This window comes from Pteropus vampyrus, unplaced genomic scaffold, assembly GCF_000151845.1.
Source record: "Pteropus vampyrus isolate Shadow unplaced genomic scaffold, Pvam_2.0 Scaffold384, whole genome shotgun sequence".
Classification (NCBI taxonomy): Eukaryota; Metazoa; Chordata; class Mammalia; order Chiroptera; family Pteropodidae; genus Pteropus; species Pteropus vampyrus.
This window is the reverse complement of record NW_011889165.1, coordinates 1,016,218-1,039,984: the sequence shown is the minus strand read 5'-3', so window position 1 is coordinate 1,039,984 and position 23,767 is coordinate 1,016,218. Positions and strand designations below refer to the sequence as shown.

Sequence of the window (23,767 nt, the reverse complement as noted above, 5' to 3'; positions counted from 1 at the left end):
CTCATCTGAATGTATATTTTCCCTCTTATTCTGCCTGATGCCTTAAAGTTTTTTTTCTCCCTCTCGTTCCTCATTTCCAAATAAACAAGTATAGGTATAGGCTGGGAGAGAGAAAAGGTGCAGAGAGCTGGCCATTAATCCCTGTTCTGTCCATCACCTATAAACTGGAGCCTTGACAAATTGGCTGGCTGCCAGCCTGGCAAGGGAGAGGTCCTGTGCCTCTGGGGAGCTCAGAGTCCTGGTCTGGCTGCCAGCCTCCGGCTGTAGAAGTGGCCAGGGCTTTCCAGTTGGCAGTGGGTCTGAGCTCAGCGCTCACTGTCTCTCTTTCTGGCCGAGATGTTCTTAATTTCATTAGTGACATTTTAGCATTATTGGGTACAAATACAGGACAGGGAATTTGTTGATGCTAAGGGGGGCTTGAACTTGGGTAAGAATCCAGGATTTCTACCACTTCTACTACAGAAGCTCCAAAAACTGTGAGGATTTCAATTCGTCCCCTACGTCTGGCTTTCCCTTCTCAATCTCCATTGCCACCACCCTCAGATCATGAGGCTGAAATAAAGTGTGATGGCTGACCAACAGTCATCCAGCCAGCAGAGGGTCAGCCCTAATTCCATATTTATACAATCGCCCCTCTGCCTTGGTAGAGCCCCTCCCTGCCAAGGCTCTGGAAGCCCCCACTAAAAGCCAGCTCCATCAGTGCAGACAGAGTGCCTTGGGTAACCTGGCTTCAACACTCACTGGCATCTGTTCAGGATTGAATTTTTTAGCTTGATCTTTTTTTTTTTTTTTTTCACTTCAAACCTTGCTGTACTATATTCTTCTGACTCTCAAGAGCACAAGAGAAAGATAACTTTTGGAAAAGTAGTTGGTGGAACCCAATTCTGTATTCTCAATCATCCTCTTCCTATTTCTAATTTTTAAGAGCTTATTTCAAGGACCATAAAGGGCATAGTAGAGAAATCTAAAACCCTACAATCATAAACACATTTCCATATCCACTAGTCTGAAGCAACCCTCCATTAACAAAAAGTACCCTCAAAGTGGCAAGTGTCACTGAAGACTTAAACTAGGGAATAATATTATTATAGCCGATAGCTTTTGGACAAAAGTGTTTGCCTTTTCTTTCGACTCAACTCATTCACATCTCTTCATTTTCTGGCCACCACAGACTTAATAGGTGACCCGTCTGTATCTTTAACTTTGGAGTTTTCTTTTTTCTTTCTTTTTTTTTAAAACGTGACAGGCTGCATGCTGAACCTAATCAATAACACAGCACAACCATGAGTTACTCAGCTTGTCTGCAGAAAGAAAATACATATTTAGTATAAAGAGAAGATATAAGCAATGGAACAGTTGGTTATACATTATAGCTTGTAATAAATGAAAATTTCGAGTGCATTTTAAATGATTAATGTATGAAAACTGTCATCATTTACTGTGCATTAATCAAGAAAAAATGCACGCTTTCCATAGTGGATAATGTTGAAGGCCTATTGTTCAGCCTTGATAATGTGCATAATAATGCTCAGTATGACAATGAGTTGGGGGTAGCTGAAAATTTAGGATGGTTGCAAGTTTGGTGTAGTATTTGGATTAGCATCTTAATCCGTGCCTTGTCAGCCTCATCAGTACACGAACTATGCATTTTTTTTTCCAAAACTAGCAAAAATATGGATACATCTTTTTATTTTTTTACTTTTTTTGTTTTTAATCAAGAAAAATGACCAAGGTACCTGCTTAAACAAATACTACCAGCATTCATTAGTTAGGATGGTTACATGTAAAAGAAATGATGCCAGATAGTAACAAATCCAAGAGAAGTTTATTATGAAAATGGCACCTGCGGATGAAAAAATTAAGTTACATAAAGACAACCATGTATGTGACATGTATGAGAATCTACAAAAGTATAAAAAGAACCCTGTTGTAAATGAAGTATGTACATTTCTGATTTGCAGCATTATCAATGGTCAATGAAAAAAAATGTTTCAAAATAAGCCAGGCACTCAGGAAGTTAGGTCCGGTTAGCTTCACACAAAACAAATGTACCATAGCTGTCGCTTTGTAACGTTTTAATTTTTATATATATATATATGTTGTAGAGTTGGTAACACTGCTAAGATTTTTACGAACAGAATATCCCTTTCCCCATTATTCAGCTACTTGGCACCAGTCTCCTCATAAAAGTTTTCATATATTTGTACAAGAAATAGTTAAAAACACAGACACAGTCTTCACAGGTAATGAAGTGTTTTTTTTTTTTTTTTTTCATTTTGTAATTTTAACACTATGGATTTAGACAGCAGCTGTGATTATCTGTTAGTTTAAATCACCAGAAATCATTTTGACACAACACAGAAACATTTATAAAAGAAAAAAAAACAGCTGTCTAGCTGTTCTTTGTAGCTGATAGGTGCATTCCTTTGATTGTTTGAGCTAGAGTAGAGCTTCCAAAATTAATCTTTAAAATTTGTGATTGGCCTTCTTCACCTTCTAAACCTACTTAAATCCTTCAAGTAAGCTCACTATTAAAATCTGTCGCATTTAACTCATTTTGGCATTATTCCACAGTGGTTTGGGCCCAACTCGTGGAATCGAAGGTCCTAGAGGGATCCACTCAACACAGTGATATTCAAAGGACAGCCAAGTTACTATAGTAGCATTGCACACATAAACAAATATATATATGACAATTCTATATTCCATTATACCCTCCCCTTTTGTTTTTAAAAAATGTTGGTTGACCTTTGAAATAATTTTCTGTCCCACTGGTAATTGCGTTATATATTGCTCCATCAGCCAACCTGGAAGGAAACCAAAGAAAAGCACCCACTGCTTATAGGTAGAGCACAAGGGACTCTGGGAATGTTAACAACTGAGGCTATATGGCATCAATTTATTCAATATATCTGAGCATTATTCTTCGGTGCTATGTGTTGCACTCCAGAAGAAAGAGTCATACCCAGAATTCCATGTGGGAAAAATGGCTCCATTAACCTTGAGCTAGTTAAGAGTCTTTTTATCTCTGAGAATGAAAAAGATTTTGGAGAAGGAGGGAAGGAAAGATGAGGAAGGAAAAGGGGAGAGGAGAGAGGGAGGGAAAGAAGGGCGAGGGCGGGAGAATATACACCAGCAAAGCAACAGCAGGAATTTTAAAAAGTGAAACGGAAGGTTCACAGACAGTAGAAGCAGCATAGGGGTGACATTACAGAGGAAGGCCACCACACAAAAATCACTAACCCCCAAGAATCACTGATTCACTAGGACTGCAGGAATGGGACTGGACCACTCCAGACTAGAGATAGAGCACAGAGAAGACAAAGGACAAAACAACTACATTAGCTTAGTATATACTGCATATAGAAACACACATTGAAACTGCAATGGACGACAGCCAAGGACACGTACACATTGCACACGTTACAGTTCTCACATCTGTTATTAGATGCCTTAACAAACAGCTGCCAAAAATGGAGTGGAAGAAGAATTTATACTTGACAGTCATTTGGAGTGTTTGACACTACACTGATTTCTGGCAACAAAGACAAAATAGGATTTTTTTTTCTTTTTCTTTTTCTTTTTTTTTTTTTGTATTTAATGTGCAGTTTTCAGTTGCAGTTATCTGTTTGAAGCTTATTAACCCATTCTTTAGTTTTAAACCGTATTGGTTCCAACCTAGAAATAAGAAGCAAAGGGGAAAAAAAAAAATCCATCAAATTAAATCAGTCCCCCAAAATACAACCTTCCTTTTTAAGCAAGAAATGAAAAAAAAAAAAACAAAAAAAAATGTTAAATATTTTTTCCTTCTTTTACTCTGAAGTGTTACTGAAGTTGAAAAAATTAGCCTCAGTTAGACTGAGAAAAGGAAAAAAAAAAGAGCTCACCAAAAGGCAATATGTACCTAAACTGCTCCTCAAATCAGTTTGATTGAGTTTTCCAAAAGCCCCTTTAAAAAGGGCTTTACTGACCCATTAAATTTAATGTGAGGCTATGTTTGTTAGTTGGGAGGTAAAAAAATTTTAAGTCCTGCAGCAAACGTTAATGAGGGCTTTGTCTTAACTAACCAAGGAGACTGCAGCAACGGACTCCAGACCAGGACAGAACACGTTTTTTTTTTCCAAAACCCAGCCCAGGAGCTGCATTTTGTATGAAGACATTACAGATTAATAAATGATAGCACCATGGTTTTAGAAATTAAGTTAATGTTTCAGTAATTAACATTTAGTCCAACTGTTTTTTTTAAAACATTCTAGTCACAGGCCAGAAATTAAGTTTAATAACCCAAATTATTTTTATGTGCAAGTAAGAAAATCTTAAAATCTTAACCATAAAAAGAGAATTAAATTCTGCATAAAATTCTAAAATACTATCCCCCTATTTTCAAAGGAATTAGGAACAAAAACAAAAACCACCCATTTCATTTGACTTAGTCAAACAGGGCACATTGTTTATGCTTGTCTCTTTTAATCTTGATCACATCAAGATCTTTATGAAGAAAACCCAATAGTTGTCACTTGAGAAATCTCTTGACCACAAGACTGAGTATTCTATGGCAGAGGCATATACACATTAAAGACATCTTAATAAAGATGCAAAGGAAAGCAAAACAACCCAACACACATCTCAGAAGACAAAATGGCAGGCAACTGGTCATCTGACCCTCCGAAGGCCAAAAATAAACATATCTTTACAGGAAAGAATAAGTCAAGTTAAAGAAAGAGGGGATGGGATGGGGACCACCGTGTTGAGAGAAGACGCTGACCTGCTCAAATTCAAAGTGCTAGAATTAAAGGTCTAAACGAAAACGCCGACGATGCCTCCGAGCGGAACCCGCCCGCGCTGGGCGCGCCTCAGTCCTCCTTGCGCTCCAGAGTCTGTGCCGCGTGGATGCCGTTGCTGTAGACGGGGAAGGGCAGCGTGGAGAAGAGTCCCTCGGCCGTGGTGAACACGTTGCCGGCGGGCATCTGCGTCAGGCTGGCCGCGCTCACAGCTCCGCCGAACGGTCCTGACATGTTGAGCCGGTGCACGTGGTGGTAGAGCATCTCCATAGGCGTCTTGGGGTCGAGGCCAAAGCCGGGGCTGTTAACGTCCACGAAGTTAACAGCGTGCGCGTTGGGCAGCAGGTTGCCCTGCATGGCCAGGGTCACCTCGGCGGGAGCGTAGCGGATGGTGCCCGTGGTGTAGACCCTTTGCGCGGCCGTGCTGGTGGCTGCCAGGGTCCCGGTCACCCTGTGCACCAGCGGGAGCACGACGTTGCCCGCCTGCAACCTCTGCAGCGCCTCTAGGTCCCCAGTGTACAGCAAGGAGTTGGACGTGCTGGGGCCACTCCCACCACCGCTCCCTGGGTGCTTGTCCCGCGGGGATGCCGAGAGGGGGGGTGACAGAGGGTCGGAGGCGACGGGGGCCAAGGCCGCGGTGGCCGAGGCGCTGAACTGAGTCTTGCGGGCTGCTGCGCCTTCGGCGCCGGGCGGCGTGAGGACCGAGTCGGGGATGGCCACGTGCAGCCCCCCGCTGCCCCCGCTGCCCTGCGGGGACGGGAAGTGCTCGGAGCTGGGGGGCTTGGTCATGCTGTAGGGGGACTCGTTCCTGGAGATCTCGCGGTTGGGCGGGTAGTTCCAGATGCTGCTGTCGTTGTCGAAGTTGATGGGTTCCGAGATCTCCGTCTTGATCTTGAGCACCGAGGCACTGTTGGGGGAGGACAGCAGCCGCGGGGGCTCCACCAGGCCTGCGTCCAGGCCACCGGGGCTCGATGCGCTGGACAGGCGCCGGCGGCTGGCGCTGCCGCCCTTCTGCCGTTTCCGCCTCTTCTTGCGCTTCTGGTGCTTGCTGGAGGCCTGCGCGCCCACCTCGCCCGCGCTGTCCGAGTCCTTGGCGCTGTCGGACGTGAGCGACTCGCAGTTCTGCAGCCGCAGGTCCGACTCGCTCTCCACGTAGCGCTCGACCTTGATCTGCATCGGGCCCAGCGCCCCGAAGCCGTCCTCGCCCGCCTTGGGGTTCTCAAAATCCGAGTGCTCGAAGCTGTCGTCGCTGTCGCGGCTGTCCGGGTTGCTGGAGCTGTGGCCATCGTCGTTGCAATTCATGTCGTTGTCGCACGTGTTGCCTGACTTCTTCCGGTCGGGTTCCGGGTCTTCACTGTTCTCGGACTGATTGCCCTTCTCGTCGGACTTGGAGTTTTCGTTGTCCTCTACGCGGGGCCGGCGGCAGGTGGGTGGTGGGGGTGGGTGCAGGGACAGGAGACAAAGGAGACACCACATGAGCAGGGCAAGATCCACCTCCCACCTGCTGGGGGGTTGAGGGGGGGTCGTGCCCCATCCTGAGCTTCTCTACCACCTTGGTTACTTAAAGCCTGGGCTTTCTATCTCTTGAGGGCCTAGATTACAAATCATGTAACTACTCTGGCCTTCCTTTCCATAGCAGAAGAGGTTGGTTTAGAAGAAGCTCGGGACTTGTGCACCTGTAAAGTTCTGTGAGTTCTGTGCTCCTTGGCTCTGTGTGTAGCTGTGAAAGGGGTTGGGGATTGGAGGAAAGGAACATTTTTACATTAACTTTCCTGTGCTCCAAAGAATTACTTAGAAAAGTCTACTTCCCCAAATTACTAGAAATGGGAAAGCATGGATTTCTCCTGCATAGATTCAGAAAATGAGTAACAGTCCAGCACCCTGAAAGAGTCGTTTTCCAATGGTATTGAATATCCACCGTAGAGGCTCAGTTCCAGCTTGGTGAGGATGTGAGTTTGGGGTGCAAAGTCACGGTCTGCCTTGGACATCAGAGACAGCCCTGCTATCTGCTTCCAGTAAAGAGGCCAGAGCTAGCTATGGGGCTAGGGTGGGCCTCCTTCTGTACCAACAGTGGAGGGCTGACATTAAGTGTTCGCTCAATCAATCTTTGTGTATATTTGTGTACGTATATACGTTTATACACTACAATATACATATATATGTGTATAAGTATCACAACATACCTATATGTAAGTATTTACATACATATACGAATGTATATATTTTTACACACCGCATATATATGTGTAAGTATTGTATGTATGTATACGCACATCTGTGGGTGTACGTGTGTATGTGGTTGCATATAAGACCACTTTCTGTGCTCTGACAATGGCCCTTTGGCCATGGCCCACCCCTCCCCTCGTTTGGAAAGGCAAGCCATAACTGCAGAACATGGAGAAGTAGTAATACCTGTTATACCTGAGGTGTCTTTAGAGTCTGATTCGGAGTCGGATGTCTCCGAGGATTCTGAAGTTTTCTCCGGCAGGTGGGGGAGCTGTGCGATGTCCATCGGTGTGTCCTTGTACTCGGGATTACTGCAGGGGAGGGAGGCATTCATCAGGAGTGTGGACATCCGTTCTGTATGGTTTGTTTTGGACCATCTTCTTCCCACTTCCTTGCCCCAAACTTTTGGAGTTTAGAGAGTTTAAAAGTCTAAGCATGAAATCATTTCCCAGTTCATCATGGGACTTTTACAGAAACTTGGATTGCATGTGCCGGGGTACAGGTGCACCTTGCTACAATGATTAAATACCCAAATACTAGATGAAAGCCACTAAAAGGCTTTTAAATAATCAGGTACCACTGGGGGCCAGGGAACTGTGCTGCTTAATATTCCTCCCAGTTTAACACCTGGGGGAAGGGAGGATGAGAAGTACTCTCAACAATTCACTCCCATACCTCCTGGTGTGCCCTGTCTTCTCTTGTGCTCCTAATGAGTCCATGGCCTCAGTACCGTTGTCTTGGCTCCTCGATGGAGCTTCTCAGTTGTTCAGATGGCTCCAAGGCTGTGGGAGGTGGAGGCAGAGCCCTCAGCGCCTGAGATCTGACAGATGCACAGGTGCACCTTGGGATGCATGGATTATGGCTACTGAACTGTCAACACACCCATTACAATCACATTTTCATCTGCTCATGTGGTGTACACCTGTGGCTTGTTAGCTGGAAATCTGATTGCAGTGGGGAGAGTCCCCGTGTGAAAGAGGCCCTAACAGAATGGATCTAACCCCATTTGCACAAACGTGCTTAATTTTCATTCTATTTTTAATTCTGAATCAAGCCTCTTCTGGAAAAGGGAGAGTATTTGGTCAAGTTTGAGTTAGCTGTCTTCTAGAAATGCCACTCCAAGTCTGGCCCAATGTATAAGCAGTATAGGTTACTATAATTTGAAGGCACGAGGAAAGCCTCTTGTTTCCAAATGGAAAATGCTTCTTTTGTCCTTCCATGATGGTTAGCCAATGAGATTCTTACAATAGATGATTACTAACTCATTTGCTAATCTCTAGTGAAATTCCTATATTAAAGAGTCACGGTTTCAGTAACTACTCTAAAACTGCGAATGTCTCTGAGAGGGTTAATTCACTGAGATGGATTATCAGGCATTTACTCCTTAGTCTGAATTAGCTTCAGCAGCGGAGCTTTCTCTAGATAATCAGTTGAGACTAATGGTGGGAAGGTAGCCTAAGCACTAATGCAGTCTCTGAATACTCTAAGAGTGTAATTCTACCAAGCATTGTGAGAGAAATGGGAAGAAGACTGGGGAGAATAACTTCATAACAGGGAAGCACAAGCCTAAATGGGGCCCAGAAGTGAGGGACTCTGGGTAGGAAGAGGGAGCATGAAAATCCTGGTCAGGGAAGAACAAAGGACAAGAATGTGGGAAAGAAAAACAAACTTCAATTGTTGCTGTTTTGCAGGGGCAAAGTCCTTTTCATACTAGATGTCTAGCCTATGACATTGATATCAGTGAGTGGTAGACTTGGCAGAGTTTCCATCTATATTAGTTTCCTTTGGTCCAGATGACATGGGGGGTCACAAGTCGCTTGTCATCCAATTTAGTCTTTTATTATGGAACTCAGAGTGAGTCTTTAGGTCAGCTGAAACAGGTCTAGCATGTCTGAGATTGAGGCTCTTGAGCCTGAAGACTGGTCTTTGATTTCCTCCTCTCCATGTGGAATTCTATGGACTAGAAACACCAAACACTCATGAGCTTATACCATGTGGTATTAAGCTAGGCCAATAGTGTTGATACAAAGTTGCATGGATCGACCTCTCCTTAACCCTTATCACTCCCTCCATTTGGGGGCAGAATAGAAAATGATGAGGCTGATGAGGCAGTAAGAAAGATCCAGATAAGAAGAAACTTTCCTAAATGAGAATAACAACCATATAAATTATTTTAGTACCCTAGGCTATAGCAGCATGGGAAACAGACATTCTCTCATCGATGGGGGTCCCTGTTACCCGTGACTAACTCTTAACAATAATGGATCTCCTTGATAAATTCCATTTTTGCCCAGCAAAAGATCGTCAATGCCATAGCACCTTCCTTACTCTACCTTCTCTCTGGTGTGTTAAGTTTTTATAAGCTTTTCTGTGACACATTGCCACTGTTCCATAACCTTTATGTAAAAGGACTGCTTGATATCAGAACCCATCTTGAACATATCACAAACACATGATTGCATGAAAATCAGGTCTTGGAGAAATCTACATTAAATACCTTTAGAGAGAATTAACACAGAGTAGAAGAGGTCAAAAAAGGAAAAAGAAAGTAGATAAATGAAGACTCTTTTAAGTGGTGCACATTAAAGCCCTCTCCAGAGCAATAATCATTAGTGTCTGATTGATATGCTATTGGTAGCAAGCACATTCGTGCCTTCAAGTCATCACAAAAGTATGTGAACACTCTGAAGGGTCAGCGTGCTGATGAGCCATGGTTGTCAGCATCTCGGCTCCTTTTGGCCGTCTCAAAGAAAAATGGGATTGAAGTACTCCCTCTCTAGATAATCAGCCAAAGGGCAACAACTTCCATTCATAAGACCTATTGGGAGTTTTCCTACTCAGACCCTGCTTGGCGGCTATAGGCCAAAAGAAGCCGAAGAGCGAATGAGAGTGCTGGGGGGGAGCGGGACATAGCCGCATGACGGGATTGGTGGAGAACCTCCCAGGAAGGTCGCCCCCAGTTGCAGATCACCCAGGCTGTTGGTCTTGGCTTTTTTTTTTTTTTTTTAGTTTGAATCCAAAGGCAGAAAGTGAGGAAGGACTGCGAAATGGTGCTGTACACTAGAATTTAGGATGCTGTGGAGCTTGGCTGCATTTATGGATGTAAATTTGTGGGTGCTTTAAAACAGCTGTAAAACTTTCCTGAGATCACAGAGCAGGCAAGAGAAGATTGCCTTCATTTTTCTACTGATATTGTCTTGATTCTGGCAAATCAACTCATTTTGCTTACTAAAACTTCAATGCCTGGAGAATCAAACCCTATGTAATGTGCCGAAAGCTTCAAAGGAATAGAATATAGGAGGACTATAGCGTACCCTTCTTTTTCATCCCCTTTCGTTTAATTTTCACAAGGATTGGAGTGTGTGAGTATGTGTACCTGTGGTGGGGAGAAGGAGGTGCTTTTGAAGGCTATAGCTTTAGGCAAAAGTCTGTGTTCTTTTTATGGCCTGGACATTTGTGGGAAAACCAAAGCAACTTCTGCAGAGCTTCCCGAATGCTGACAGACCAAGAATTATTGAAAGTGTTGTGAATCTGCCCTGGAAGTCCCTTCTAACATAGCTTTGATCTTTTCATATTTCTTTGAATCTTGTGGAAAGAAAAGCAGAATTTCCCACATAATTCCACAGCAGATACTGTCAAAAGATAATATGTTAGTTATTCACCATTGGGCTGCATACTTTATAACTGAGACAGAAATGAAAAAGAATTAGAAAATATACCTAAGAAGGTAGTTCACCCAGATGATGTTCTTCTCATTTGCGTTCTTGGCATTAATAGCTATGGTGGCGCTAGACTGTATCCAAATATAGCCTCCGTTCTTCTGCATCCAACGATAGTACTTCGTCACACACTGGCCCTTATTCAGCACTGAGGGGGAAAAGCAAAGCAAAACAAAACAAAACAAAACAAAACAAAAAAATAGAAGGCACTGTGTATTAAGACTGAGACCAGATGATTGTCATCTGCACAAAACCTCAAGCTTAGACAGGGGAGGTCCTGCACCAAGCCAGGCTACCCCTCCGTATGCTTAATGGAGGATGCCGTTAGTAGGACAAATAAAATCAACAATTCAGTGGAGCGGCAGTTCCCGAGCGAGGGTTACTAGCTTTTGCAGCAAGACTTTGTTCCATTTTCGGCAGCCATGGTGTGAAAGGAAGAATAAAAGGACTACAAATCTTTTTGGCTCACAGAATACCTAATGCGGTGTGGATACTGTCAATGGGCTTGACGTCAGATGGTAACAAAGGCAAGTTTGTATGTGATTTATTCATAGTTTCGAGGTAGACCTCTTTGAGATTCTGGATATTTGAATGGTTCCGAAGATGCTTTACCCCTCCGTCTTTGATCTGTCACCAGTGTGAGCAGTGTCAACCAGCGTCCTTATGCATGTGTTCCTTTTGATCTTGTGTAACAGAATTTATAGTCCACGTATGAGCTAAATTTACATTGGTCAGTCGGGAAATTCTGGTGAGATGACAGAATGTTGGAACAAAATAAATTCCCTAACCAAGTCAGAGAAAAACACTGGCCTAAGGGAGGCACAGAATTGACTTGGCTGGAGCCAAACAGAGTGACAGCTCCACACAGACTCTGAAATATGGCCCAAAATGAAGGAACAAGTAAAAACAATCAGTAATGTGAAACGGTGCCATTAAATACCCACTGAAAGAGGGCTTTAAAATGCAGATGTTAAAAATGATACTTTAACCAAAATCTTGCCAAGTCGAAATTGATTTGATTTGTATCTGGGTACTCCTGAGCTAGTAAAAGGGGAAAGTGCAGTAAATCATCCCATGAAATAAAGTGCTATGGATGGGAATGGTTTAAAAGGACGCCGGAAACGTGCAAAACCTGCCGTTATTACTTGGATACGGATGGCCGCAACTCCATACCCCCCAGAAGCGCGCCAGCTGGCTGGCCACTAGAGGGCAGTGTGCACTCGTCCACGTCGCCCACTTTTGGCATGTCCTTGTCTCCGTCTGCTAAAATGAAAAACCTCTAACTGCTGTAATAAATTTGGCTAAATTAGCTGCTAAATGGTTATCTCAAGTAATATGTATTTGCATTAATCATCTTGCTCTAAACCAGAACAAGCCAGAGTCCTAAAGACGTAGTAAATTCATATTGTCCATTTAATTACGGCTAATAAGTGCTTCATATACAATAGTTTCATGAAGTACATTTTGATTTTTTTTTGGTGGGGGGAGGTGGATGAGTAAAGGGAAGTCACTTTGGAAAAGAGCTGTGTTTAAGGCTGTCGAAGCTCTTTCTGTCGTGTCTGAGCCACTTTTCCTGCCTCTGAAAGTGATCAAAAATCAAACCTCCACATATTTCATCCATAAATATGTAAACTTCGATGCATTCCTCCCTTTTTCTCATGATACAATAAATGGATGGTTGTAAAATTGAAAAATTATGTCTTAACAGTTGCTTGAAAAGGCCTTGCATCGATGAGTGCTTCACGTAGTGGCAAGTTCTATTCTGAAACTATTCAACAATTTAGGGTATTTTTAAGGCCCGGAACTGTCATCGTCTCATGGGACAAGGCTCCACAGGTAGCATTGTACTCTCCTTTTGTAGGCAATTGTAAGTCCTGCCATTTTGCATGCATGGCTTCCCAGGCTACAAAACTGTGTGGCGAAGCTGAGAGCAGTAAAATACTGACTCTGCCATACAGCTCTTCTGTCAAACCATTGTTGCATGCAACAAGATGTGCTTTTATTCAAATCCTCTCAACCTGGTTAACTGTTAATAGAGGAACGATGGGTTATAAAATTCTGTGCACTATTTTCACAGAGAAAATTTATAGCTCCCAATCAGTGATTGGTGTATAATAATACTATTGGCTCTGTATCTGGACTAAGGAATAATTTCAAATGGTTCTAGTAATTTAACAAAGGCAAAGAGACTAAGAGGCCCTCTTTTTTAAAGCACATGAAGAAAACACTGGAATGGTAGGCCAGATCCGTCCAGCCTGGCTAGGGATTCTGGATTTTTGCCCAAAAGCAAGCAAAAATTTTATATATATATATTATATATATATTATATATATATATATATATATGTATATTTTCTCAGAATGTAGTGCACAGAAAGGGTCAAAGCAAGAGAGGAATTATAGTCAAATTAGAATGTGCAGAATCAACATAAAGATCACTGTCTTCCTAAAATTTTCTCTTAAAAACAAACAAACAAACTCTCAATTTTAAAATGCTTAGCCAGCAAAACATCTGCCTCCCTGGTGGGATCCAAGAACGTGCTATCAAAGGGGCTGAAAAGCCTATTTGCTAAAACACTGATATGTGTCATCTTTTTGAGTTAAGGGAGTAGGACTCTGGGTCTGATTAAGTGCATCTGTGTTTCCTGAAAAGATAAATACAAATTTATTAGGGTCCATGAATACATTAATCGAGCCTTTATTATCATCAGGCCAAGGGCCATCTAGCAAAGAGAGGAGACCTAATGAAAAAGTCAGGTCAGGTACATTTTGATGTGAAGAGTGGACTAGTGAGGAAGGGAACCTCCTTGGGAGTCAGTATCTACTTGAGTGCCTTAACTTACCCTGGGGAATGCCGTAAAGCAGATCTGGGAGCCCATCATTGGTCAGGTGAAGAAGAGTTTGCCCTAATCCATTAATTTGCCTTGAGCCAGCCTGACAAACAATTCTTAAAAGGTAAACATTCTAGCATGGTCTTCGTTTATGATTATTTCTCAAGGATTAGTGTTTTCTGAATGAGACCCCCCATGTGTCAGTGGGAATCTATAACTAGAGAGAAGACACAGCGTTCGGTTCTACTATGGCATAAATCAATGCCCAATATATTGTCCCATCTGCTTTTGTTTTTTAGGAGGTCCCATAAAAGAGGTCACAATGGCATTTTGCTTCTTTTAAAATGAACAAGGAATACTTTTTTCTTGGAGCTCCAGAATGTAAATTTATGACTTTGGGATGAAGCTTCTCTTTTTCTTTTTCTTTTTTTAAAAAAAAATCATACTGGCAAATCAGTTGGATCATTCCAGCTGCGCCAGAGGCAGGATCTGACAGCTTTTCCTGAGCTCATGTGGTCCTAATCAGCTCAAGAAGAAAAGCCACCTTGGTGCCAGTTAGAAAGAGATTTTTAGTTTGTAATAAATTTGACAACTTGAAAAACACAAAAACTTTTTGATTCTCTTTTATACAGTGGCTGTTGTTTTTATTTTTGAGTTTTAGCTTGAGATGGAAATGAGAGGATGTTTGTGTCAGTCTACTTCATCAAATCCTTCGTGGGGAAAAAAACAGAAATAAGCACAATGTAAGTCACTTATTGTGGAAGTTCTTAAAAAATAGTTAATCGTCCCTTGAAAAGAGATTAATACTCATCAAACCAATGAGCCCAGGAGCAAATTCATAACAGTGTGCTCAAACTATAAAGAGAGGAAGCGGAGAGGGAGAGGAAATATATATGTGGGTCGTATTTTTGATCTTACGCCCTGATGTGGTCAGAGTACTTCTATCACATAAACCGGCATCTTCTTTTTGGTTTATCCCAACATTTACTTTTTGCTTTCCAAAACTTTTGGTAGCACAACAGCCTGTGTATCCCTCACTGAATTCACTGATCACATCATAACATCTCTGGAATTATGTCTTTAAAGTTGTGCTATAGGAATTAGTTTTTATTTAGGGACCCCAAAACATTCAAATGGCCTTTTCTTAGAGTTTACAAGGTAAACATGAATACATAAGGAGGACGGGTACATTTTTCCCAGGTTCACTTACAGTTTCAAATGGTCCCAGGTGTAACTGTGAACACCTCTGCTACCACATAAGAACTTGTTCCTTTTTACTCTGAAGTTTAGGATGCAACTAATTCCTTTTGGCTGCCATTGCTCTGAGGAAAACCATGAAGCTGTCTCAGTAGCGCCCTACCTTCCAAGCTGAAGGAGCTAAAGGTGCCTTTGCGTTACAAACTGTGCTCTTTAGAGGACAGAGGTGACCCCACTGTGAGAATAATACATTAGAGACAAAGAGCCTTAAGTCCTCCTGGTCGAACTGTTCCAGCCCTGCTCATTTGACAATTTTTGGCTATGAGCATCAAAACACCACCCACTCTTAACTGTGACGGAATTGGCAAATACAGTTCCATGAAAAGAAAGTTTCAGAGAGCCTGCGTTTTAGAACATGTGTCTTTTTACGTCGAAAACATTTTTTTTCCCTCTAAAGACTGGATGCTCAATTTTATTGACTGTCTCTTTAAAATGTAACCCGGTCTCTTGGTTTGAGCTTATTGGTAGGGATACAAGTAATGTGCTGCTTGTGGAGAATGATTACTGTCCCCCCAAATCTGATAACCTCTTTTGCTGAAGCACACATCCATGGCTCTGCACAGTTACCAACAGAGGCATTTCAGTTTTCTTTGGGAAAACTTTGTCTACAGAGATAGGCCGATGACTGAAAGGACATAAAGGAAGCCTGTGTCTGTGGCAGGAACATAATTCTGTTAGTAAATCAAAACAAATCAGTCCAAGTTTGCCTTCAGAAATATGGAGAATAAAAGAGAACATGGTCTCTTCCTGTTGGGCTGCTCTACAAAATCAAAGCCAAAGACTCTAAATAGTGAGTTACTTGTGTCTTAAAAAGAAGGAAGCAGTCTAATTCAGATTGAAGAGGAGATGAAGAACACATATCAAAAGCGGTCTTTTAGCAAAGTGTCTCACAAAAGGACATTTTAGTAGTTTGCATATGCATTAAAAAGCTGCAATACTTGGTGTATTCAGGTAAGTATAGAATAAATAGGAAATGGTGAGATCATCCGAAATTTCACACTTCACATTCACACAGCTGAACAAAGAGCTTCATTATTGTCATGGTGATACGAGGACGCATCTGCAGCGCCATTCACCCCTCCTTGAGGTACCTTCATCAATGGCTGCAGAGAATGGAGAGCAGGCTCCTTGTGCTAGAGACTCAAAAATTATTTTTGAATTCACTGACGTGGAGTTTGTGTGTGTAAGAGGGTGTGTGTGCGAGAATCACACTTTCTACTTAATACCACAGTTGGGTGCTTTGCTGTAGCCACTGGTTCTCTTTTTACATTCACAAAACTGGCAGATGAAACATGAAAAAGAATACTGACTCTTTAATCTCTGCTTTTCCACCTAAGGCTCAAGACAGGCTGACAGGGAACTTCATTCTGGAAACAGGATTTTTTTTTTTTTTTTTTTTTTTAGATTCTGGATTACTTTTTCCTCTGCTTTTGAAAACTGTGGGCTTCTAGGGGAATGAACTTGACATAGACTTAAAACAAGAACAAGTTTATCTAAAAAGTTATAGTCCTTGATGCTTACAGGAAGGTCATTTTCAAAACCCACAGGAGAAACAGCATTAGAGCCAGAAACTGCATTAAATGCTTTATTTACTTGCTACGGAGACAGTTTTTCATTTAGAATTGCTCATAGGATCAACCAAGGCTTTGATGCTGTGCAGACTTTCCTATAGATTTTGCAATTAGTGAGCTAGATGTCTTAAATAGCAGGCATCCAAGAATTGGTTTTTAGTTCTTTTGCAAATCTATGTGCTGAGCAATATTTGGTAAAGCTTAATGATATTTGATATTTAATCTGAGTTACAGGCTTAAGGACAGAAGACCTGTGGATGTTCTGCGAATGACTATGCATCATCTATGGATTTTCCCCCTAATACACTAATGACAGGCCTGCTTGAATTGCTATCTGTGTGATTTATAACCTCAGAAGAGGTTTTTTCCTATACCCCAGCCAATTGATAGATTTTTATGAACTGTTAATACTGAATCACGCAGAAAACTTTTCATTGATTTAGGACATGTCAATTTGTTAAGTTTAAAAAATAAATTCCCCTTTTCTTCATGATAATGTACTGAATTGGAGACCAAAGCTTTTAAACACTGATGGTATCGTGTTCTAGGACAGGAAGGATCAAAGTAATTGTTGGCACGAGTGACATCTGAGATCTCAGATCTTTTTTCAGGCTGTTTTCAGTCCAACCAGGGAGCTTCAGCCCCACTCATCCCTGCCCTTCTCGACTTAAAATAGGTAAGGACAGAGGATTTTTTAGCTCCATGCCTTCTTTTCGTGCAGGGATTCGCTATATAAAGAAGCCGTGAACTCTTCGGCATGGAATTAAGAAAGATTTATGGCTAGGAAATGAGGGAAATGGTGGATTTATTCACTCACTGACTAAATTTTTTTTTTTTTTTTTGAGTGCCTACTCTGTGCCAGGCACTGGGGGATAAGCATGTGAGCAAAACCTGCCGTGGGCCTGTCCTCCTACAGTAGTCTCAGTTAGTCACAGTAATCCCTTTCCCTTGCCAGTGACTGTTTAAGTTTGAAATATGATAAACTACTGGACAGTGAGACTCAGGGGGAAGTCTCTCTACTGCAGGAGATTCTTGGAAAAGTTTTCTTCATTCTTAAACGAGATTTGCTTCTATTTGCTTTTGGGTGGGAGACAGATGCTTATCAGTCATTTCTGCTAATAAATTTATAATATGAAAAGTGGTACGTTGGCCTAAGAAAGTACAGGGGGTCTGACCTGGCCTGGGTGAATTTTTCTTTTCTCTTTAAAAGTGAAGAATAAGGGCGTCTTGAGGTTAAATTGGGATGTAGGTAGAACTAAAAATGGCAAAAGGGATAAGGTGGATCTTACATTCAGATTTGGGGAACCCTGTGTTTTCTGGGTGCAGTCGCTTCATCAAGTCCACTAAACATCTTTAACAAGAAACATATAAGAGGTCAGGAAGAGGCATGCAAAAACTGGTGTTCTTTAAAATCAGTAATATTTAAAGGAGCCCAGGCAAATTCTATCTGTTCACCTTTTCTGTAGATTTTCAGAAATCCAAGCACCTTATTGTGAAAACATTACAGTTTCTCCCATGTAACAGTCAGTCTTGACTGTCCACTGAACAGCTTTTCTCCCACTTGTTCTGGCTTCCAGAACGCTGAACTCCAAGTCTTGAGAGATAAACCTTGATTGTTTAAACCAGTCATGGTAGTTCCACTCCTTGACTGTGTGGTGTAGGTCTGGGCATTTGATTAAACTGGATAATGAGTCATTAGGGAGCATCACTCTACTGGAGGAACTATGGGAATATTTTCTTTCCAAAATGAAGCCAAAATGACCCTTTCCTGACTTTGGACGTTGCCCCGTGAGGAACTGATGGCCGGTGGTGCTTTAGCTGTCTTTTGCTCATGCAGAGAAAGTTAAGACAATTACAGAGAAAGTGTCATTTTTACTTAGTTTTCTGTTATTTGTAACTAGAAGCATTCTAGTTGCCATTGCCCCACTGAAAATTCTAGGAAGCCAGAGAGGATGTGGGAGTTCATAAAAAGCTTCGAATAACTTGATCCTTAGTTAACCCTATATTTATGGAAAAAAAAAAACACAAAACATTGTATACTAAAGACATACACAAACTGAATGCTGCTCATGCATGTAAAAAAAAGGTTTAATTTTTTTTTTTTTGAGATATCCAGGGTGTCATTAAATCAATGTTTTAAGGAAAGTATTTTTTAAATATATAGTTTATACAAGATTAAGAACAAGATGTTATTATAAGGAGTAAACGGAATTGATTTCAAGTTAATTGATTTAGGTCAAAATGGATGATTTAGAAGAATTTTTTTTTTCTGATTATGCTTTATAAGAACGATGTGTTATCTTTTTTCAAATATTTTATAAAATATTTTATTTTATAAAAAAATAATAAGAGCTCCTAATTGAAACAGTAATAAGAAAAAAACCTCAAGAATTCGTTCTAAAATTGTATTAGGATATATCAGTCAAATTGAAGTTCTGGCTTCCTCTGAGAGGAAAAATTGTGTGTAGTTGTATTTCGTGTCCTTTCATAAGCTCTTCTAAGCCTGGAATGCCCTTGACCACCCCCAACCCCCGCCACCTCCACTCTCTTGTCTCCTGCCATCTTGGCTTCTTGCCATGTTTTTTCAAGGTCCAGGGAAAATGTGCCTCCTCTGGAACTTCTCCATCCTTCCTTGGTTACCTCCACCTATGGGGTTTTTGTGTTTTGTTTATTTTAGTAGTCTTAATTTCATGCCACCTTTTTAAAAATTGGCTGTTTTCATGCTGTCTTTTCTAGTAGTATGAAAGCTCCTTGAAGGTAGAGACCATATCTTAGTTATTTTTGAAATCTTAAAGCAATGCCGCTTTGAATATAAGAAGTACTCACAAATATTAGATGAACTCAAACAAGAAATTGGAACAGGAATGTTCACACATGTAATCAAGTACATAGGAAAATATTAATCTGGGGAAAAAACTAAAGACCTCCTTTTGCTTACACATTGACTATTACTATTTATACTCTTAGCTTTACCCACTGATGTTCAAAACTTTACTTCTTTGTAAAGAAGTCAATTTCTTTAGCAAGCAATCGCGTACTCATTTCATTTGAACACTTACTGAATCCCCAGAGCCAATTCACTACTCATATTTTCTTACTACTATTAGTAAATTCATCCAAATGAAAAGAAAGTCCTTAAGATCTGTGGTCTATTTGAATTTACTTTTACTCCAGGTAAAATAATGCCTTCTCAATACTAACGTAGTCGGTACTTTTCAAGCTTTAACGTGAATTGAGTCAACTGGGGATCTTGTTTACTGCAGATTTGGCATCAGTAAGCCTGGGATTAGGCCTGGAATTCTGCATTTCTGTAATGCATTGGAGCAGAGGCACTCAGCTGGGGGTTAGGTCCTTGCTAGTCTCTGTTCTCTGTGCCTGCTTGTCCTTGGACTTGAGAAGGTGAAATCAGCATTTGCCTCACCTCAACCTCCCAAAAAAGACATAAAATAATACTAATTCACTCCTGCATAAAAACCTGGCTTTATTTTGACTCCGTGTGCCAGTCTTTTTAGTTAGTAGACAGGCACATGATGTGGGCTGACTTGGTTTTTGAAAAGAGTCAGACATGGTAGCTATTACATACATTTCCTTTCACGGGAATTTTCATATTCATATGGAAGAAGAGGAAAAACCTCATTTGCTTTGGGAAGGAAGTCCAGCCAATGATTAGGTTGCAGCTAAATCCCTAAAGACTCAGCCCTGAAAAAGCCTCAGATCAGAAAATAGAAGAGAATCCCTGTGCTATCTGCATTTAGCTCACCCATCAAAATTGATACCGTCCCTTCTCTCGTCACTTGCAGCTTCCTTTACTGAGTGCAATGGCTGCATACCCAAATCAACAATTAAATTCCCCCTTTGTTTGTGTGGCAGATGACAAATGCATGGAGGACATCTTGTGTTTCCTAGGCAGGCAGGGCACTTACTTTGATTGATGCTCCGTTGTGGAAAAAAATGAGCTGGGAAGGAATTACAATGGAGGGCCTGCAGACTGGAAGGGGATATACTAATTAGTCCTGCATTAAGCAGTCGGCTTGCATTGGCGATGAGACGCCTTCAGGAGGAAAGTGTAGGGGTTATTGATGCAAAACAGCATGGAATGCATTATGCCAGGTAGCTGTGTATTAGTTTTGTTGAAAGTATAGAATTTAGTAATGAAGAAAGAAACACTTAGGCTACTGTGTTTTTTACAAACACCCTCCAGATTAATTGGGCGGACTCTGCTTTTTAACTCTACATGATCTTATAGACAAGCTGGAAGTCCTTCTCTTTTTCTAGGAGAACTCTTCCAGACTTTCCTCATCCTGCATGGTTCTAGGAAGGGAAAACAGCCACCACCTCTATACTCTCTGGCTTCTTTAAGGTCCCTCAGCAGCAGAGCCTTGAGCCTTGCTGGTGGAGCACTACGTTATAAAGGGAAAGGAAATTTTTCCCTCTGGCCACTCTTTCCAGGTTTTGGAGAGTTGGTGCTGATTTGACCAGGAGAGAACCCTAGGGGTATATCAGGATAAATTCAGCATCTTCTGTGGACACAAGGCTGGATTAAAAGGGGCTAAAGAGAAATGCAGAGAATGTTTCTCTGGTTTAGCATTTGCAGTTTGCCCTTCTATTTTTGGGGCTATAAGCAGAGGTAGAGTAGTAGGTAGTTGCTGTGTGCCATTCATGCCTGAGAGTATCACAGATGCTCTAGGTGACTGGAGTGTGTGACTCTAGGGATACATGGCTGGTCATTTCGAGGTCAGTACCTCCTGAGCAATGGAAAGTGATAGGCAAAGATGCTCAAATATTTACTAATACAAATGGTTTAAAATTCAAACCTTGACATGTTGATTTGGTCAATTTGGCCTGACGAATCAATGAAATTGGGGTCAATGACTCCAGTGAGGTGACTAAAAGGGAAAAAAATCACTGAGGTTTTTGCTCAGAGTTTGAAAAAAGAAGATTTAAAACTCCTTTGGTTTTAGAATACTGGTATAATTTCACTAATCTACCATGTTAATATGGATAATGTGATTCTTAGTGATTCTTTACGCTGAAACCCAGTGAACTATCAGGTGTCAGGTGTCCTGTGCTAACTTAATGGGAGAGTAGGTGGTCCAAAGTTTTCGGTTCACTTGGTCAAAGCTGTCAATGCTGGTGCAGCTGAGATTTCCTTTTACTTTTCTTATTCTAGAAGCGAGTTAGTCTAAGGATTTGCAGATGCCTATGCTAGGAAAAAAGATATAAATGATAAAGATAGCATTTTGAGTTTTCAAAGACTTGTTTTGAGTCCTGTTAAGTTTTAAACTAGAGCACAAGACAGATACCAAAGTATCAGAAACATTATCAGATGACGAAAAACTGTCTTTCATGGACAGAACCAGGAATTGTGCCAATAGCTCTAGGAAGAAAAGCTAAATAGTTAATGTGGTTTATTTTTTAACCATCCCTTTGTTTTAGAATTCTATCTTATTCTTGAGCTGATTCTATGTCACCATGACCTTCTCCTGCCAAGAAGGCACAGTCAAGGCATCCTTCAGTAATAGCCTAGGGCTTTGGACAAGCAAGATGCTGTGCTGGCTTTTTGCCTTTTCTTCCAATGTTTACACAACCAAGACTTATTACATGCTTTGTCATTTTGTTACTGGGCTGGCTTTGGTTGGAGAATTAGGTAAACATGGGACATTCCATCACACAATTTTAGTCTCGATCTTACTTTATAATGATGCTAACTAATGTTTATTGTGCAAAGCGAGGTGCATTTGTATATTTTAGCATTTTATTCCAGTTACAGAATGCAAAAACCGACATTGACATCAGTTTGATGTGTGTGTGTGTGTGTGTGTGTGTGTGTGTGTGTGTGTGATTGAAGATATTAAGCACTACAAGAACGTTGAAATTTCAATCTGATTAGGATCAAAATTCTTCAGGATCAAAACACTCCTTTTCCTCCCCCTACAGTTTTACTAATTGTGTGCTACTTGACATTGTGGAGTTATTCCGCAGCGTGATAGCTAAATATGTGAAGTGTATTTTGCTGTGCAGAATTATCAGCTCATTCTATTTGTTTTTCATGTGTTTAAGGTTATTAAAAGAACTTAAAATTAGAAGTCATGTGTATGAGTCGAAAGAGTGAACTCAATCATTGTTAGTAGGCTAAATCATAAAGCAATAGCCAGTATGTCAATATTAAGTAATAAAAAAAAATCACAGAATTTGAAAGCATACCTTCTCTGTTTATTAGTTGGCACAATACCAGGAAAATTAGGAGACTAGCACAATAGTGAATGGCGGAGTTGTTTATTTTCAGCACTCTCAAATTATTCTGGTTACTAAAAATGAGATAAAAGTAGATTGGAAAGAATGGCATCAAAAATATTTTGTTGGAGACTTTTGCTTTATGGGAAGAAATGAACTGCCCTGGCTCACTATTCCCGAGGAATTGTATTTCTTCAAGCTGTAAATCAAATCCCAGAGAGATGGCATGATCTATTCCAAATAATAACCTGAGGATGACAAAATTCTCTTTTGTCAGCATCAGGTTTCTGAATTTAGACATCAATTAAGATTCCCAAAAGAAAAAGCACCCCTCTCTCCCCACACACATGGTCTATGACGGTGTCCTACATGCAATGTATTTGTTTTTAAAGTCTGGATCTCAGGCATATATTGGTCCAAAAATATATTCTTTGCTTACTCTAAACTTCTGATTTTTTCCATTTTCTCTAAATTCCCAGCTACAAAGAACCTGATATTTCTTTTCAGGAAGCAGCATCATCTTTTCCCCCAATTAATTGAAGAGCCATCTGCTTCTGTGATACGCAACACCCATTCACTCACAGCAACAAGTGTGTCCCCTGAGTCCCTGGTGTGCAATACCAAGGCACACAGACTGTGCCAGGAGTAGAATCTGCTGGAAAGCAGCCTTGTGGGCAGGCTTTTTCCAAAGGCGTGATATATACCAAATCTGACACTGAACTTGGCCCTATGTCATTGTCGCTAACACAGAGTTAAAAATACAGTGTGAGATGCTCCCACTTTGAGACTTGGGCTAGCTTACTGTCTCTCCATTATGCTTTTGGAGATCTGAGTTTGAAACGAGCAAATGACCGCGCCCTAGAAAGACCTAGAACAGCTCTCCTCAACCACGGCGAGAAAGGGAGAGCGAGGAAACACAAAGGCCACATGGGCTGGTTTTATTGCATAACAGCATCAACTTCAAGCTGTATTGTCTCATTTGTGGCATCTTGCTTATATTTAAAACCAGAGTTCAGAACTGGGTTTAGAACCTTCTAGGAACATAGCTGGTAGGGCTCTCATCTTTTAGGAAGAGCCTAATGAATGGTCATAAAAAGTCCTCTCTGGCTGGAGGAAAGCAGCCTGTTCCTAAGAGGCCCACCAGATCAG

General features: G+C 41.2%; 1 protein-coding gene across 11 annotated transcripts in view; it reads right to left on the bottom strand.

The window, feature by feature from the left end:
• Positions 1–1,803: 1,803 nt before the first annotated feature.
• The window catches only part of NPAS3 (neuronal PAS domain protein 3), an 839,700-nt gene continuing 817,736 nt past the window's right edge, over positions 1,804–23,767 (bottom strand). For 8 of the 11 annotated variants that reach the window (XM_023523216.1, XM_023523208.1, XM_023523209.1 and 5 more), the window contains 3 exons: positions 10,727–10,874; positions 7,194–7,318; positions 1,804–6,187 (listed from right to left, as the gene is read on the bottom strand). In XM_023523216.1, the coding sequence (XP_023378984.1) occupies positions 4,854–6,187; positions 7,194–7,318; positions 10,727–10,874 (1,607 nt within the window). In that variant the 3' untranslated portion in view covers positions 1,804–4,853. The remainder of the gene's footprint in view (positions 6,188–7,193; positions 7,319–10,726; positions 10,875–23,767) is intronic. The other 3 variants (XM_023523210.1, XM_023523213.1, XM_023523217.1) reach the window with 1 other exon arrangement.